At 39.3% G+C, this 19,455-nt stretch overlaps 1 protein-coding gene across 1 annotated transcript in view; it reads right to left on the reverse strand.

Moving 5' to 3' along the window:
• Positions 1–13,245, reverse strand: part of GRK7 (G protein-coupled receptor kinase 7) — a 30,536-nt gene extending 17,291 nt beyond the window's left edge. The window contains exons 1-2 of the mRNA XM_074962966.1: positions 12,261–13,245; positions 11,374–11,811 (exon numbers count right to left, since the gene is read on the reverse strand). Coding sequence (XP_074819067.1) covers positions 11,374–11,811; positions 12,261–12,863 — 1,041 coding nt within the window. The 5' untranslated portion in view covers positions 12,864–13,245. The remainder of the gene's footprint in view (positions 1–11,373; positions 11,812–12,260) is intronic.
• Between the last annotated feature and the right edge of the window lie 6,210 nt (positions 13,246–19,455).

Genomic DNA, 19,455 nt, shown 5'->3' on the forward strand with positions numbered 1-19,455 from the left:
AGTGGAACATGATTTGGCCCCCTAACATTGGGCATACTACATATCTTAAGGCACTGAAGTTAACACCACAAGCAAAATCCTGCTCACCTTTCTTACACCAATGAATTCAGCATTACTACACATATAAATAAGATCAGCAAGACTGGGCTCCATATGCAACAATATAAGAAGTAGATACGTGCAACATGACCGAGTTATAACTGCTGTGGAAACTCTAGCCCAGCTCATCCACTCCAGTAGTAAAACCCACAGGAGGAAGACGAGGGAAGGAAAGATATGTAAGGATTGCTTTGTGAAGATGCCCCCATAGTGTTCTGTCAAGAAGATGGAGTTTGCCTCATATGCAAAAGTCTATGCTAGAGATAATTATAAACAGTTATGGGTTTTTAAAAATTATTTATTTAATAAGTTTTAACAAGCTTATAAATCTTTGCCATATGTAAATATCAGAAACAAAACAATCATTACAACAGTTAGATTTTGTTTAAAGAGACATTATACAGGAATATAGTCAGAGATCTTTCAATTTAACAAGGTGTTATGGTATTATTGAGTGAGCATCGTTATAAAACTATGTTGTTTCCAATGAAGCATGTTTTTAATCATGACTGTCCTTGTCCACATGTAGAACAAAATTATGTTTAATACGGTCTTTGTTAAAAGACTAACCTATTATCTAACACAATGCATTTTTCCCAGTAGAGATAAAGCCTACAACAGTGGTTCTCAAACTTGTTCCGCCACTTGTACAGGGAAAGCCCCTGGCTGGCCGGGCCGGTTTGTTTACCTGCCGCGTCCTCAGGTTCGGCTGACTGTGGCTCCTAGTGGCCGCGGTTCACTGCTCCAGGCCAATGGGAGCTGCTGGAAGCGGCGTGGGCCAAGGGACGTACTGGCCGCTACTTCCAGCAGCTCCCATTGGCCTGGAGCAGCGAACTGCGGCCACTGGGAGCGGCGATCGGCCAAACCTGCGGACGCAGCAGGTAAACAAACCGGTCTGGCCCACCAGGGGCTTTCCCTGCACAAGCGGCAGAACAAGTCTGGGAACCACTGGCCTAGAGATTTGCGGCAGTGCAGCTACACTGGTAGCTAGCAAGTGATAGCTGTAATTGAGGCAAATTCACTGTGTAGAAAAGGACTAATATTTAGCCTGCAAATATGTTGATTTAGAGGGGTCTTCATTAAGATCTTGACTGCTTTATAATTATGAAGGGCTATGGGTGCCAGGGGCTCCGCCCCCCCCGGGGATTACTGTCCATCATTCACACTCTTTCCCCCCATATTTCATAACACATGAGGGGGTTCTATGAGTCAAACACACAAGAAAGGGAGCATAAGAACAGTCATACTAGGTCAGACCAATGGTCCATCTAGTCCAGTATCCTGTCTTCCAACAGTGGCCAATGCCAAGTGCTTCAGAAGGAATGAACACAACAGGCAATCATCGAGTGATCCATCCCCTGTCATCCCAGCTTCTGGCAATCAGAGGCTAGAGACACCAGAGCATGGGATTGCATCCCTGACCATCTTGACTAATAGCCATTGGTGGACTAGCCTCCATGAACTTATCTAGTTCTTTTTTTGAATCCCAGACAAAAATCTGGTTGAAAACAAATAAAGGCAAAGGTGGTCTCTCTCTGAGGCAGTCTTTCAGGATTTAGATCTATGAGCTTGGTCTATCAGTTTATTGCCTCTTAGTGGGGCCTACCTTCTGCCCCTCCACTTGGGGCATACTGCTTTGCTGCCAGTCAGTGCAGCTTCAGGAAAGATCCGGCCTGTGACTATCTCCTTCTCAGCTGACCTGTCTCTGTTGTCAGCAATCTGAGATGGAACAGCCTTCTTCCTGTTCACCAACCCTTCCTGTGACAGGTTTCCCTTTTTAAGTTCTTCCCATTCCAGGCTGATCTAGCCTTGCAGGTGTGCCTCATTAGGACTGAACAGGCCCAGAAGGGTTTGTTAGTCTCCCTCTCCTCCAAGCCAGAGTGAGGGCATGTCCCTTCACAAGAGCATAAAGAAAACCTGTCAGTTCCTCCTTGTTGCCCATTCCTATTATATGAGATAAAGAGCACACTAAAAATGAAAGGGCAGTAATTTTAAAATAAATATAACAACCCTGCTTTACACACCATATATTCAATCTGAGTAAGCTAATGTGTATATATTTCTAGATGAAAGAATGCCTACGCAATAGGCATATGTATATCCTGAAGACCAGCTTCAGTGCATGCTTGTTTCCAATAAGGAAAATTAATACAGTGCTTATGTACTATATGCAATTTTAAATCTTTCTTTACTTCTTTATTTCTAAAATGGGCGTTCTTCAAACCTGGTCACTTTTATGGAGTCTGCCATCCTACTCATAAGGATCTGAATCCAGGAACCACCAAGAATCTCAGAAAAACCAGAGTATTTCCTTCATAGGACTAAAGTTATCTAAATGATCTAACCGTTAAAACTAATATTAGCTATTTTAATTATTTACAACGGTCTTTAAGTAGGGGCAACAAAGTATGAATGACAAGCTAGCAAGGAGAGCCAGAGGAAATGGAGGAAACTAAGGATATGTGGGTAATGTAACTCCTTATATATCCTGGCATGAAGGATTACTTAATTCACTGATCATACAAAAGTGACCAAATCAGATTCAACAAACCTTTCCATACATATAAACAAAATCACCTTTGGGTTGGAAAAAGTACATGAACAATTACAGGGTAATTTCACTGAAGAGTTGCAAGTGCCTAAAACAGGAACTTACAATGGAAGTGCTTTCTTAAGTAGAATGCCACTACTTTCATGCAAAAAACCTAATGTAATATGGGCTACTCCTGTTGATGTGTGAGTGGGAGTCTATTTATATATAAGATGCTATGAAGTTTTTATTGCCTTGAGTTTGGGATGAATATAGTATTCATGACTCATGAAACTGTGAGGGAGTTATGCAGAACTTCCAAAACAAGTGGCAATAAAAAATTGATAGGTCCCATGTCTTCTGAAGTGGGTTGCGAAGTTACGTTTAGGGGAGTCTTTTATCACTACATATATAGTGTACATTATAAGGCTCCAAAGTTACGAGTTATTACTATTTAAGAATTCCCCAGATGTTAAGGATATTTTACAAAAGAGAGAAGAGTTCTGAGAAAAGAAAACTCAAGGTCTAATGGCTAGATTTCCTCAATATACTGAGGAAACTCAGAAATGCTGCAGCCTTTCATAAAAGTGTATCACTGGTGCAGCTAGAAAGACTTTCCCTTTTTCCCAGTGACTGAGTGAATGAATTAAAAAAAAATTATATCAAACATTAGCGATTATATAATGTGCCAGATACAGTAGTGAAAAATAGGGAACTTGATGGCATTTAATGTTATGATTAAATAAAGGTTATATATATATAAAAAGGGAAGTTGATTATGAATGATACAGCTTTAGGCAAAATATTGTAAGCTTTAATGACAGAGCTTACTTAATGAGCAATCCTGTTAGGGAAAAAATGGGGTTGTGTTAAAATTGACTTCTTTTCATTTACTGACAAAGTGAAGAATTAAGGCTAATATTTGCAATCACACCTGCTTATGCTGTAAATTTAGTGAAATACACCTGTGCTGAAAAAGGCAGTAAATAAAAGGAACTGAAACCAAATAGTGTGTTCATAAGGACACTTGATCACAGGAATAATCAGAAAAGTAACTGTTTGATTAATAATGCACAGAGCCAGCTCAATCACGCATACCAAGGTCCCACCATTGTTGTTAAAACAAAGAGAATAAAAATGGAAGATTTATACAGCTATTCCAGCTTGCTGGAGAATAACAGTTCTTGAAGTGACTTTGCATTGCCTGTTGTTTTCTGCACTGTTTTTGCCACTCAATACATTTCTATTTTTTGAAAATGATCTTTATTAGTTCACAACACATACTGCAGAATGGATAGTAGTACTCAAATTACACAGTACTTGTAAATGTGAAGCAAACATCACATAACTCATCAGTTCAGAAAAACAAAAAGTCATTTATAAATGAACAGCAAGCACTACATAACTGATAAGCTTAGGAAAACAGTCATATTTATAAATGTACAGTAAGCACTACCCAGTTCCTAGCAGCACCCAAAACTCCAGGCCAAAGAGCACTGCAGCAGAGAACGCTACTGTGGCAAACTGTTAAAGTGCTCTTTCAAATCCTCCCTCAACCGTACAGCTCCGCACTGAGTTCTTGTAATGACCCTTCTGTCTGGCTGTTCAAAGTCTGCAGTCAGCTGCTCTACCTCTACCTTTCACCCCGGAGGCAGCTTTTCCCCCTTTGCCTCATAGATATTATGCAGGACACAACAGACTATAACCATTGGGACATTTTTCTCCCTGAGATCCAATCTAACGAGTAAACACTATCAGCATTGCTTCAACCTACTAACTATCATTCTGCACCTGCTCAATTGGTATTTGAACCTTTCCTTGGTGCTGTCAAAATGGCTAATGTATGGCTTCATGAGCCAGGGGAACAAGGGGTAAGCTGGGTCCCCCAGAATCACTATTGGGATTTCCATATTGCCAATGGTAATCAACTGTTTGGGAAAGAAAATCCATGCTTGCAGGTTTATGAACAGTGCCAGGGTTCTTAAAGATGTGAGCATCATGCAATTTCTCTGACCAGCCCACCCTAATATTGGTGATGAAATGTCCCTGACAATCCACCTATGCTTGTATAACTATAGAAAAGTACCCTTTCTGATGATGTACTCTGTGACAAAGTGAGTTGGAGCCAAAATAGGGATAAGCATGCCATCTATTGCTCTGCTGCGGTTCAGGAATCCCATTGCTGCAAATCCAAGCTCTATGTCCTTCACATTTCCAAGAGTCACAGGGGATGATTAATGGCCCTGCACATTTGCATGATAATGGTCCCCCACTGTGGATTTTCCAACTCAAAACTGATTTCCCACTGAGCAGTAACAATCCAGGATTGCAAGCGTCCAGAATATGTTATTATTAATAATAATAATTAATAATAATGCATCCTTGTTAAAATCTTGAAATGGATTTCAAATAAAACCTGAGTTTTCTCCTTAGAGATATAGAATTTCTTATACTTATTAGAAATTTTCAGGCACTGAGGTAAAATTATTTTGTTACCTAGGTAGCTGATGAGTTTTTAAGATAACATGGACAGAAAAAAAGAACTGGGTTTGTGTCTTCCTTTATTTATTTGATTCTTTATGATATAAAGAATCCTTGAAAGTTTGTTTTGTTTTACTTATTTATGTTAGAAATTCTGGTTTCTTCTTTGCTGTTTTTTCCTTAGAAGACTCTCTGAATAACTAGAGAAATAGCAAGATTATGACATGACAAATATCAAAGAAGAGAAATCTGAGCAAGAGGAAAGTATTTTAGGCAGATGTTTAAAATTTGGGGGGGGTTCTTTCTTTTTATAAAATTATTTTTGCTTTTGTAGCACATACTAAACTTCAATTGACAAACAGCTGGAAGGAAAGTTCTTTGTGAAAAAAATCACCACCCTGTCTCAGGGTGTAACAGGGTGGTTTGCCCATGAGCTGGAGAGCCTAGGGCTAAGCCAGCTCTGATTACAGGATGAGACACACATGCATTTAATTAGGTGATCCCAAAGTAAAACACAGCAGGAAGCTGCAGAGATGGCACTTTTGCAATGAGGGAACTGCAGAGTGAAGCTACAGGGAGAGAGGTCTCCTGCAGTGGTCCCTGAGGAAGGGACAGTTCCTTAGGTGGAAGGAGGGGCTGTGCCCAACTTAAGCCTGGGTTGAAGACTGTTTTTGTGTCTGAGAACTTCATTAATTTAATTAAAAAGACCTCACACTCTAAGAAGGGCTGTGACTGAAAGAGAAGCGGTGGAGTTTGTCGAAAATAGGGCCAGGAGGCACAGCCAAGGCACACCTGGCCGTGAGGGGGTGTTTGGGTAGCAGCCGGCTCTGTTACAGGCCCTAAAAAGGCTGCCACTGTAAGGCCTGGTCCTCAGTGGGTGGGGGGATTGATCTAAGTTACGCAACTTCAGCTATGTGAATAACTTTTCCCTGTTTGCCTCATAGATATTAGATAGGTATAGATATGTGAATAACGTAGCTGAAGTCAACATACTTAGATCTACTTACCGTAGCGTTTTCACTGTGGTAAGTCGACAGCTGATGCTCCCCAGTCGACTCCACCTGCGCCTCTTGCTCCAGCTGAGTACTGGAGTTGATGGGAGAGAGCTCGACAGTCGATTTATCGCGTCTAGACTAGACACGATAAATTGACCCCCGCTGGATCAATTGCTGCCTGTTGATCCAGCAGGTAATGTAGACAAGCCCTAATTTTCTGAGGAATGCTCCAGCAAAAACAAAGAAAAGCAACACTTGGTATTACTGATATTTTTAAGATGGAACACAGAAAAAATGAACAAAAAAAACTTCCAACTTTCTCTACTCAAGGTTTTTTTTCTTTAATGTCACCTTTAAGGGTGGTAACAATGGCTGCAATAAGATGGTTTTTATATTTTCACCTCATGCATCACAAATATGATCTCTCATTTTTCTGCACAGACAATATTAGACTACAGCTAAATAACAGACTTATCTGAACAGATAAAAACAACTGTATAAGGGAAAGTTTATAACAAAGATGTCTCACAACCTGATTAAAGCATGGTTCCACATTATAGTGTCAATGTTACCAAGCCTCTGTCTAAGGCTGCGTAGCATGGTTTGTGAATGTGATTAAAACATGGTTAGACTCTGTTACGTCACAAGATAGAACTGTATTTTACATACCTACAACATAGTTGTTATTGTAATGAAATTTGGGCCCTAAGGAGCAGAGCTACTTTCAGGTGGTGGAGCTATAAGTAAGACTTGGCTCTTTATGAACAGTTCACCTAAATATAGTGTTTTACTGCAATCATAATACAAATAATTTTAAATTTAAAGTGCTTTATGTTATGTTATATCACGCCACTTAGGGAAAAGAAAGGGTTTGAGCTGCCAGTGGTAAGATTCAAGTCTGCAGCTCTTATGCAGCACTTTTCATCAGTAGATCTCAAAGCTCTTTACAAATGATTTTAACATCATAAATGGTAATTGTTTAAAAAAACTAATCCTATTTTAGTCATGGGTGTCACTTCAGTTTTTTCCAAAGGGAGGAGACTTTTATCACCTTTAGAGTTCCTGGATATTGACAACTCCATTAACTTCCTGCATGACAAACTAGTAGCGTCTGTGGTGAAACTGAGGGTTATAAGCACTCAGCCATTGGTTTCACTTCTCACAACAAACCAATTATTCACCAGCACGCCAGGAATTCCATTCCATTGTGGTTTACTCAAATGAAAACACTTGAGCAATGGTCAATATCCTACTGGTGAAATCCTTTTTGTAAAAAAATAATTCTAATAAACTGATAATTTCACTTATAAAAAAACCACACATTATTAATGACCATAGGGAAAAGTAATTCTGCCTAGCCCAATGGGACCCTGGTCTCTAGATGTATCACAGTACAAGTATGAAAAATAATAATAATAATGAGATAGATACATCTAAATTCTCTCTCTCTTCCTGCCCACTAACAATAATAAGTTTAAAATAATGAAAACATTAAATGCCTGATATAAAACCACAATGAAAAGAATTTCAAAGTTAGGACTTGCAAAAGTTAGGCATACTAGGAGCCATCCAAAAGTAGTTTAGAAGAGGATAGCTAAATGTGCTTACAAGTGGTGGAGGGTCTCATTGCCTGGTTTAATACCAGATCCTTAATATTATAACTAGGGCTGTCAAGCGATTAAAAAAATTAATCATGATTAATCACGTGATTAATCGCACTGTTAAACAATAATAGAATACCATTTATTTAAATATTTTTGGATTTTTTTACATTTTTAAATACATTGATTTCAATTACAACACAGAATACAAAGTGTACAGTGCTCACTTTATATTTATTTTGATTACAAGTATTTGCACTGTAAAAAAACAAAAGAAATAGTATTTTTCAATTCACTTAATACAAGTACAGTAGTGCAATCTCTTTATCATGGAAGTTGAATTTACAAATGTAGAATTATGTACAAAAAACCCTGTCTTCAAAAATAAAACAATGTAAAATTTTAGAGCCTGCAAGTCCACTCAGTCCTACTTCTTGTTCAGCCAATCGGTCAGACAAACAAATTTGTTTATATTTGCAGAAGATAATGTTGCCCGCTTCTTGTTCACAATGTCACCTGAAAGTGAAAACAGGCATTCTTATGGCACTGTTGTAGCCAGCATCACATTATATTTACATGCCAGATGTGCTAAAGATTCATATGTCCCCTTCAACCAACATTCCAGGGGCATGTGTCCATGCTGATGACAGGTTCCACTCGATGACAATCCAAAGCAGTGCGGATTGATGCATGGTCATTTTCATTATCTGAGTCAGATGCTACCAGCAGAAGGTTGATTTTCTTTTTTGGTGGTTCGGGTTTTATAGTTTCCGCATCGGAATGTTGCTCGTTTAAGACTTCTGAAAGCATGTTCCACACCTCGTCCCTCTCAGATTTTAGAAGGCACTTCAAATTCTTAAATCTTGGGTTGAGTGCTGTAGCTATCTTTAGAAATCTCACATTGGTACCTTCTTTGCATTTTGTCAAAACTGCAGTGAAAGTGTTCTTAAAATGAACCCACATGTGCTGGGTCATCATCCAAGACTGCTATAACATAATATATATGGCAGAATGCGGGTAAAACAGAGCAGGAGACATAGAATTTTCCCCCAAGGAGTTCAGTCACAAATTTAATGAATGCATTATTTTTTTAATGAGCATCATCAGCATGGAAGCATGTCCTCTGGAATGGTGGCTGAAGCATGAAGGGGCATATGAATGTTTAGCATATCTGGCCCGTAAATACCTTGCAATGCCGGCTACAACAGTACCATGAAAATGCCTGCTCTCACTTTCAGGTGACATTGTAAATAAGAAGAGGGCATTATCTCTTGTAAATGTAAACAAACTTGTTTGTCTGAGCGATTGGCTGAACAAAAGAAGTAAGACCGAGTGGACTTGTAGGCTCTGAAGTTTTACATTGTTTTGTTTTTGAATGCAGCTATATAACAAAAAAATCTACATTTGTAAGTTGCACTTTCAAAAAGAAGAGATTGCACTACAGTATTTGTATGAGGTGAACTGAAAAATACTATTTCTTTGATCATTTTTACAGTGAAAATATTTGTAATAAAAAATAATATACACTTTGATTTCAATTACAACACAGAATACAATATATATGAAAATGTAGAAGAACATCCAAAATATTTAATAAATTTCAATTGGTATTCTATTGTTTAACTGTGTGATTGAAACTGTGATTAATTTTTTAAATTGCGATTAATTTTTTTTAGTTAATCGCATGAGTTAACTGCGATTAATCGACAGCCCTAGTTATAACCTATCATTTAAAATGACCTTCCTCAACTTTTTCTTAAATAATCCAGTATGTTTTAATCCAGGGACAAATAGATTTTTCTGGCCACTATCAAATGCAATGTGACGACTAAAATAAAGCTCACATGCATGTTTTGTTTTCATAGTAAAATACAGTTTATGGATCAAATTAGACCATCACAAATATACACTCACATATAACATGCAAAAATGGAAAGTTTTAGACAACCTCAACTAGTGGAGTTGCTGTCAGTCACCTATAATAAAAACTACATAGATAAATATAAGCTACATTTCCACACAACAATCTCTTTAAACATAGATTTTAGAGAGACTGAAAGCAAAACAAGCATATATTATATAATATAAATAGTCCCTCTCTACTCTACAGTTGCTGTAACAAGAACTCCTGACCATTGGGAGCCAGGGTTTTGCATGTTTTTGCTTCTGTGATAGCCAGAACATGACTAGACCTATCATTGCTCTATAGCACAATTTAATAACATTATCTTATGGGGAAAAAAACCCCCAAAACCAAAAAACCACATACATACCAGTCAGGAAAACAATGCTAACAACAAAAACTAATGTTAAGTGCCTACTCTTCAGAAGAACTGATAGTCAGCAACATTCCCATTTAAAAATAAAATCTGTCTTAACTGTCACTGAAATAATATCTTCACGATACATATTTAACATTCTAACACAACTAACACAATGTTAGATTCTAACATAATGTTTGATTTCCTCTATCTACAAAACAGGTTTTTTGTTTTTTTTTCTTGGGCTGAAAGCTCAACAATGGACAATTAGAAATATTAATTATAGGAAAAAGAAAGTTGGTCTTCAAAATAAAAATTTCATCTTATCTGTACACAGCAAAACATTAAAAATGTGTTTATTTCAAGGTTGGGGGGAGGAAGAATGATAAAGGACCCTTTCCTCTTGACTGAGACTATGTCTATCAACCTTCAACCTACTGAGAGTTTGATGTGGAAATTTTAAATCCCCCAAGTACCATGTAAGTACAATGCAAAACAATTATAGGCTCCAGATGTAGCATCTCTAGAAGTAACTTCATAACTGCCCTTTTGTCAAATATATAATATACATGGAACATTCATTCACTCATTATACATGTCTATGTGTTCTGGCCAGCAGGAGACAAATGTGCTACATTACACAGTACACCTTTCTTGTGAACCACCATGACATTATCACTTTAAAGCTGGATCAATTTGTAATCACCACAGGTAGTGCTTAATGTGCTGCACATTCTAATTGAAGCAGCAAAAAAATAGCCAACCATTACCCTTCTCTTACAGATATACACACTTTTATTTAAACTCTCACCTAGCTTTCACAGATCTTTAGACTGCAAACTCTGTGGGGCAGGAACTTGTGTGTTTGACACAGTTCACTTATTGTGCAACACCATGCATACTTAGCACAACGAACCATCAATAATACTATTAAATAAACAAAAATCCCCAAACAAACCGACAAGAAATGGGATAAATGCCATTCCTCTGAAATAATGGTTGGTGATTGGGGGAGGAATCATACCTTTGATTGTCTCTGATTATACTTATGATTCACTCCTGGTTAGACCCTTGATGAGGCAAGGTAGCCCAGGAAAAGTATAGTGCCTCTCAAATAGCTAGTTTGAGTTAAGTGCATATCCCAATTAAAAAAAAAAACAACAACAACAAAAACCCAGACCAGTTTGGTTCTTTTATTTCTGTTCGGAGACAAGTTGTGTTAACTGCACATAGCAACAAAGAGTTAATTAACCAAATCCTCTTACCACCTGTCACTTAGAATGAAATGACCACATAAGATCTTTAGTGAAGAACAAATCCTGAGGAATTAAGGTTTGGTCTCATAATGCATTAGAAATAGAATGGCTTCCCTTCCTCCCTTCCCTGCACCATGAACACGCACTCACCCTCTGGGTGATGGTTTTCCCCTCTTTGACTTGCACTGCCAAGCCCAAATCAGACAATCTGCAGTTGCCATTATCATCCAGGAGAACATTTTCTGGCTTCATGTCCCTGTACAGGATTCTGATGGAGTGGAGATGCAGAATCCCGCAGGTGATCTGAGCTGAATAAAAGATGATCCTGTTCATTTCCAAGCCCCTCTCTCCCACATTGTAGATGTGGTATTTAAGATCCCCTCCATTCATGAGGCTCATAACAAGACACAGGTGGCTCTTGCTCTCATAGGCATATGCCAGGGTGACTATGAAAGGGCTGTTAACTTTCTCCAGGATCTCCTTCTCCAGAAGAGCCATCTTCTCCCCACCTTTCTTCTTCAGCCTCTTCTTATCCAGTTTCTTGCAGGCATACATCTTGCCGGTATTTTTCACCTGGATGGCACAAACCTAGAGGATCAAGATGGAAAGAGAAAGGAAGGGGCTTTACAAATACAGACTGGAGGTGAATTAAGAGCAGAGGTGGATGGGGTCTAAGGAAGCAAGATGTACCTTGCCATTCTTTCAGAGGGCACTGCTAGTGATCAGCCTGACAGAGCACTGGATGGGGATATAATGGGAGTAGGGAGTTGGTCTATTCTGCATGGAGGGGAGCCTTTCTTATCCTTATCCAAAACTCTTGAGGACCTGATGGAGTTTTCAGAAGTTCCCTTTACTGACCAGCATGTGGATGCTTTGGGGCAATAAAGAGGAGAAGGGGTTACATCACACTGGTTTGCCCAAGGAGGAAGTTAGTTTATCAAGGTCTTTGACATCTGCCTAGTCTATTATAGGCTCCTCTTTGCATTGCCCATACCCACCCACTAGACCAGGGAAGGGATGGATGGCAGTCGCCCTACCTCTCCGAAGCCACCTTTGCCCAGCACTCGAAACTCGTAGAAGTACTTCTCATTCACTGGCTGCCTCTCAAAGACTTTCCACTGCAGGAACTTGTCATAGAAGGGGGTTCTCTGGAAGTCCTGGAAGGGTTTGTCCCGGAGGAAGGCCCTGGTCTCCTCCTTGGCCAGCTGCATGATACTCTCATAGTCCTTCTCGGTGGCTGCCTGGCACTTGCTGGCCAGGTCTGAGCTCATGAAGGCTAGGAAGCCCTTGGAGCCAGACTTCAGGAAGTTGGTGACCAAGCTCTGCATGATGCCACTCTTGGCATTGTCCTCTGCCAGCTCCCAGTTGGACACCTCATCCAGGAAGTCCTTGGCCACCAGGTATTCAGGCATGGTTTCTAAGAAATCCCTGAAGAACCTTTTGCCAATGGGCTGCTGCTCGCAGATGCTCTCATACTCAGCCGGGAGGGCCTGCCTGACCTCTGTGCAATGCTCAGGCTTGGGCAGTGAGAGGCTCTTGCGCCTCCTCTGCATCTCTTTGGTGTCCCCATCTGTGCTCTTCCTGGCCTGCAGGTATGCTGTGTTGGCAATCAGGTTGTCCAGGCCCCCCATGTCACACATCTTGGCGAGCTCTTGGGGTGGCAAAGCCTGGTTGGGGCAAAGTCACTCACTGGTCCTGGGGCTGTCCTGCACCTCTCCCTGCCTGTGTGTGTTCGTGTAGCCTTCAGAGAGACACTGAGGAGACTAGCTACTTTAGCATTAAATACCTCTCAAGGATTTTCGCTAAGTACCTTTAGGTGTATGTACCATTTGTGGAAAGTGACTGGTAAGAGGTTTCTCTTTAAGGAGCTTTGGAGTTGCTATCTATAGCCAGCAGGATGACATCCCAGGAAAACCTTCCCACTGCCGTCACTGAATAGACACAGCTTGGCTGGTGACCGTCAGCACAGACCCTTTCCTGCCCCTTAAATGTGCCAGGATTCCCACCCACACCCACTGTCCAGGGCCCCTGGAGTGTGCCAGAATTCTACACCCACCGTTTACTGACTCCTTATGCTCTGCAAGTGTGCCTGCTACACACACACACACTCCATGGCACTTTGCCCTTTGGGGTAGGATCAAAATCCCACACACATCCACTGCTCATGGCACCCTGACCCGGGGGGTGGGGTACACAAAATCTCCTTGACTTCTTCCCATTGCATCCTGAGCTTTGGGGTACTGGAAATTACATTAAAACATATATAAAATAAAACAAAAGCTGTTACAAGTTGTAAAAGCCATTCAAAAGTCAAAGCCATCCCTGAAACATAAGTCAGAAGAGAGGAACAGCAGAAAAAGTGCAGGGGATGTTTGGGGTTGTTTAATAATCACTCAGTTCTGATCGCTGAGCACTATCACATCCTTCAACTCACAGCAAAAGAAATGCCAACGCTTGTGAGCTGCACATATACGGTGCACAAACTTCACTGCTGTCATATGCTGCTCCCTCTAAAGGAACAGAAATTGGATTAGATGAAGAACAGGCTAAAAACTGCTGCTGTTCTAAAAATAATGATCCGTGTGTACAACCAGAACACCACAGAATCCTGGTCTCCTTCACATATAGCGAAGTGGAAACAATCTGAACTTGTTTAAGAGACAAGTGATTCTCCATTACACTCCTAAAAATATCCTCCTCGCCCTAGCCCCCCAAACAAACAAACAAACCATCCCCTACTGTACATTGCAAACTACTGTCCAAACTTTCTGAATCCTGAAAATGTCACTTAAGACAAGAGAGTCCTGAAAACAGATTCCAAGAGTGGCTACTTACTTTAGCTCTTGGTAATTCAAGGAGACTGGAAATATATTATGAACTTAGCTGATTGGGAATATCATTTGTGAAAAAATATTCTGTTTCCCAATGACTGTTTATAAACAATGGAATATAAAAAAAATGTTATTGCCTGTACATACTTTGATCATTTTGATCACTATTTTATTAGCTATTATGCATTGTTATTTAAGGTAAAGATTAAAGTACTAAAAACTAAGTTTCTAGCAAGAGCAAAACAATTCCTCTTCAACGAAAGAGAGATGTCGGTAGTCCTTATTGCCTCCATTGTTCTATACGTACTACTTACTTATCTGAAAACAGCATTTTTAATGAAAATGGACAGAAATTGCCAATAGAAGAAATTTTTGTAACTATCATCTCTAAAGGCATTGTATTTTCTTATTGTGAGTTGGTTTGCCATTCTCAGATGTTTTATATATTATGCTCTTTAATGATACAACATGATTTTAAAAAAATGTAAATGCAAATTAATCTTACCAGCACTTCGCTGATAGGCAATAGAGAGCAAATTGCTTCCTGTATCTTACATCTCTTAAAGCAGTGGTTCCCAAAGTAGGGGCGTCGCTTGTTCAGGGAAAGCCCCTGGCGGGCCGGGCCGGTTTGTTTACCTGCTGCGTCCGCAGGTTCAGCTGATTGCAGCTCCCAGTGGCCATGGTTCACCGCTCGGCCAATGGGAGCTGCAGGAAGTGGCACAGGCTGAGGGACATTCTGGTTGCCGCTTCCCACAGCCCCCATTGGCCTGGAATGGCGAACCGCGGCCACTGGGAGCTACGATCAGCCGAACCTGTGGATGCGGCAGGTAAACAAACCGGCATGGCCCACTAGGGGCTTTTCCTGAACAAGCGGCGCCCCTAGTTTGGGAACCACTGTCTTAAAGGAAACTGCTTAAATGCTCACTTGTTATTTATAAATCAACTGTAAAGATAAAGTTCATTCTCATTTGCTACCAATGTAATTTATAAAGTAATTGAACAATGAAAAATAGTCCAGGAGGAGTTCAAGAGAATAACAAACATCCTCCTAAGCCAAAAGAAGCTTTCTCCTAAAAATCTTGTTTTTATTCATATTGTTAAAAACAGATTTAAACCTTGAAATTACAGGTGTTTGTCTGATATTGTCTTCTGAAATAAGGACTGTTTGGAAGAATGTTTCAGAATGGTTAATGGGATGTGATGCCACTTAAGGATTCTTCTCAGAATCTTGCCAAAAGCAAGTTTGATTTTTCTCAAATTTGCAGGAAAATCAGAAGTTTCTTAGAAGTTTTATATCCCATGTTTCCACTCTTCCTTTAATTGCTCAGAAAAGCAACAACAACAACAAAAAAATAAAACCCCACAAGCAGTACATTATAATTCCTCCATCATAGTCCAGTGGCCCCTACTTATCATCATGTGCCCACCCCATAAAAGTGTATAATGTGGAAACTACTCCAGCCTTCTAATAAAAGTACAAACTTACTGAATACATAAATCTAGAACTCTACAACATAAAGTGACTGGAAAATACTCCATCGAGAATATTAAGCATAAAAATCATCCATCTCCCATATGACAGGAGCTAGACATATAATAATATGTACTAATAATAATTACATATAAAGGCATATATTTGGGTTTGTATACAGTATCTTTCCTGTCTTTTAATTTCAAAACAGAACCAATAAATCCCCTATTTTGCCTAACAAGTTTGACTGTGTGTAAAGCAAACACACTATTTTAAGTCAAGATATGGAAGTTCTGCATCCAGTGACAACTTAAAAGCTGCTTTAATGATTACGGAAATGGCTTAAGTCATAGAAGTACATAAAAAGCAGAAATGCAAGATCAATTAGCCATCTTAAGGATTTCCTCTATTAAATGAACATCCAAAAGAGGCATATTTGCTGCATCAAGGACTTCTCACTACAAATAAGAAGGCACTGATACCTGTCTGGAAGAGGATCCACTTGACCCTAATGGCAATAATGTATGTAAACATAAGCAAATGATGTTTCACAAAAGACAGGAATAAATGTAAACATGGCGGTTAATGTAGGAAAGCAGGCTGACTTCCTTAATCTTGTAAACAATGAACAACAAAAAGACATGGTTCAAAATGAAAGATGGATAAAACGAAGAAGAAAATTAGAGTGTGTCTATTAAGACCAAAAAGTATATCTCCTAATAAAAATGTTTAAACTTTTTTGATCAGAAAATCTCATAGAGATGTTATGAAGAAATATAGCTAGTTTTAAGGAAGATGGAGCCATTATCTCCTTAACTTTGGAAAAGACCTTATTCATATCTATTACCTTACACCTAGGTTGGGGAGAGAAGGGAATGGACTATGAAGACCCTTTAGTGATTCCTGTTACTAAAGGTTGATGTTCTGCTAATTTGCCTTCAGTGTGTATGTGACGGGTTTAATTGGCAGTAATATAAATATTAAGGGCATGTTTTTCAGAACTGCACACATGAAGTTGCATGCCTAATGTGGTATGCAATTACCACAACATCATATGGAAACTGGGTATTTTGCCATGCAATTTATATATGGAATCATGGTGTTTTGAAAGTACAAATTAGACACACATTTGCACATGTGCAGTTTTGAAAATCAGGCACAAATGGACCTAAATCATTGATCTGGTTCACATAATAAAAAGGAAACTCCATCATGGGTTGTCACCTGCCTGGCGGGGATACAAATGTTTTTGCAGCCCAAAGCTGACCACACAGAGTATGTCTTCTAACATCAGGGCCCCGTGGCTTGCAAATAAACCTAAAAAACATTCTGAAAGAATGGAGAGTGCCCAAGATACACTGAAATTGGCCACACTATCAACTCCTTCTGAGCCACGCTATCCCTTAAAGACAAATGCTGTGAAATTACTCTTAGCACAACTTGTTTAAATGATAGAAGCAGAATCCCAGGATATGTTGACCCTATAACAGGTTTCAGTAATCCATTTCTAAATTACCAATGCAAATATTGCCATTTCTGCACCAGATACCTGAGCCAGAGCCTAATGGCAGGATGTTTCTGTCCCAAGGCAGAAGCAGATCAAGGAAACACCCATATTTTTACAGTGCTCCACTTGCCACTGGGGAGAAGGAATCTTTCTTAAGCAAGTGAAATCAACTTCTGCAGAATTTAAACTTTCTGAAAAAATGTTTCTAACCCTCGTTGTGAAGATAACCTTCTAAATGTGTACCAAGTGTAACCAGTGCAGTCTTCCTAAAACTGCAGAGACACAGCTGCACCACTGCGGTCACTGCTGGGGAGGTTGGTCTGGATTCTACTACTGGTAAGGCATCTGGGGTGTCTATGCCCAGTATTAATAAGAATTTTTTTTTGGTAGGAGGAGAAGAAAAGTGGTCCAGCATTAATTTATTCATTGCAGAACGCAACACTGATTTATTTATTTTGTGTGTATGTTGAAGGGTAGCATTAATTGATTTTATTTGTGTTTGAGGTAGGGAATGGCACCGATTCATTTGGCAGGTGTGGGGGAGTAACTCCGTCATCCATGGAACCGACAGCCAATTGCAACTGGACATTGTCATCACCAGTGAGGACCGGAAGAAGATAGTCACAGTGGATGTCACAGTGCCCTCCGAGAACAGGATGCCAGCCTTCCATGATGCCCAAGTTCAAAAGGTGGAGAAATACGCCCCTCTGGCTGAAACCGTGAGACCTAAGGATTACCAAGTTCAGACACATGTGCTGATCGTCAGAGCCTTGGGCACTGGGACCGCAGTAACGAGCGAGTGTTGGGAGAATGCGGAATCGGTCAACGCTACATTTGGCTGATGCAGCAACTCATGGTGTCGGACGCCATCAGATGGTCAAGGTACAGCTACATAGAACACAACACCGGACATCGGCAATACCAGGAGGGATGAGCTGGAGTGTTGATGAGAAGCGCAGTGGGGAAAGTAACTGAAATACTTTCCTCATGGATTGTATTATCTAAATGAACAACCTACCCTAAATTCTCAATTACTGAGGGACAATCTTCACTCATTGATATATGTGCTTTCCACAACTAACTCTCTGTATAACTTTTCATGAGTGATGTACCTGAATACTTGAATGCTAATATCTAAACTGTATTCTTAAATTTACTCACCTAAATTTGGGTTACTGCTGATTATTCACTATATGTATCTTATGACTTTAAAAACAAACTTTGTATCTGTGGATAATCTAAGCACTATACCCAGATGTATACATGCTCTTTTCTCAACCTGCGTATTATATAATTTTAACATTAGCTTTAATAAAATTTTTATTTGGAGACTGAGCAGGAGCAGGCACAGCTCGGCGGCATCAGCATATTTCATTCTGGCAAGTAGGCTTTAATTTTGGACATGGGAAATCAGTGTAGCTCCACATAGGCACAGGTGTTTTGTGTAGAACTGATGACAGCCTCCAAGTCAATTTAAATTTTGATGTTAATTTGAATGATACATAGACTTAATTTTATTATTGGATTCAAACTAGTAAGTTCAAAGTAAAAAAAAAAAGATGAGATTGAATGTGTGTATTTATGAACACGGTCTTCCGCGCCCCCCAACTCAAATGTTGAAGTTTATATACCATAAAAGCAGTTCAAAGGATTTGGAAAAATAAGCACACAAGTAATAGTATGCATGAGCAACTTTGAAATTCTAATAGAAAGGTGTTTCCTCATAACTAATTTTGCCACAAAGAATGTTTCAGAATTAAAATGGGTTTGAAATACTACACATATATACACACACAGAGAGAGAGATAGACAGACACTACCCACATGTAACACAACTGTTTGTTTGTGGAGGAAACTCTAGCTCTACAGAAACTAAGGACAATTCTCTCTCTTCTTCCTGAATTATCAACAGTATAACTCAATGTGTTTAAATATTCATAAATATCTTCTATAAATTATATAGAAAAATCTTGAGCATTTTGAGTAAGTTCACTTATGCAGCTGAAAACGAAAATTGTAATGCCTTTTTCATATCTACTATATTCTCCACAGAATCTTTAAACACTTAAATATATGTCATATTAATTGAATGACAACTTTTTCTGTATAAGAATTATGAACCTTCTGTCTAGTGTCAGAATGCCTGGATTTAGCATTGACCTACATTTATAGTCTATCCAGAACAGACAAAAAGTGAATTTGCAATAGATTCCACAAAATGGAAAGACAATACACCTCAAAATTATGAAATGCCCTTTAGACATTTAATTTATTCAGGTAACATTTTACAGTTGCATATATGTGAAAAGTGGCATTCTAGAAGGACAACTGAATGGCTGCTCAGTACATTACCATATGCAGGGCTGACAGCATTGACTGTTCTTAAGGTTGCCTGCCACATCCTACCTTGTTTTCAGTTGCCA

Source organism: Natator depressus, chromosome 9 (assembly GCF_965152275.1).
Source record: "Natator depressus isolate rNatDep1 chromosome 9, rNatDep2.hap1, whole genome shotgun sequence".
In the NCBI taxonomy this organism is placed as follows: domain Eukaryota; kingdom Metazoa; phylum Chordata; order Testudines; family Cheloniidae; genus Natator; species Natator depressus.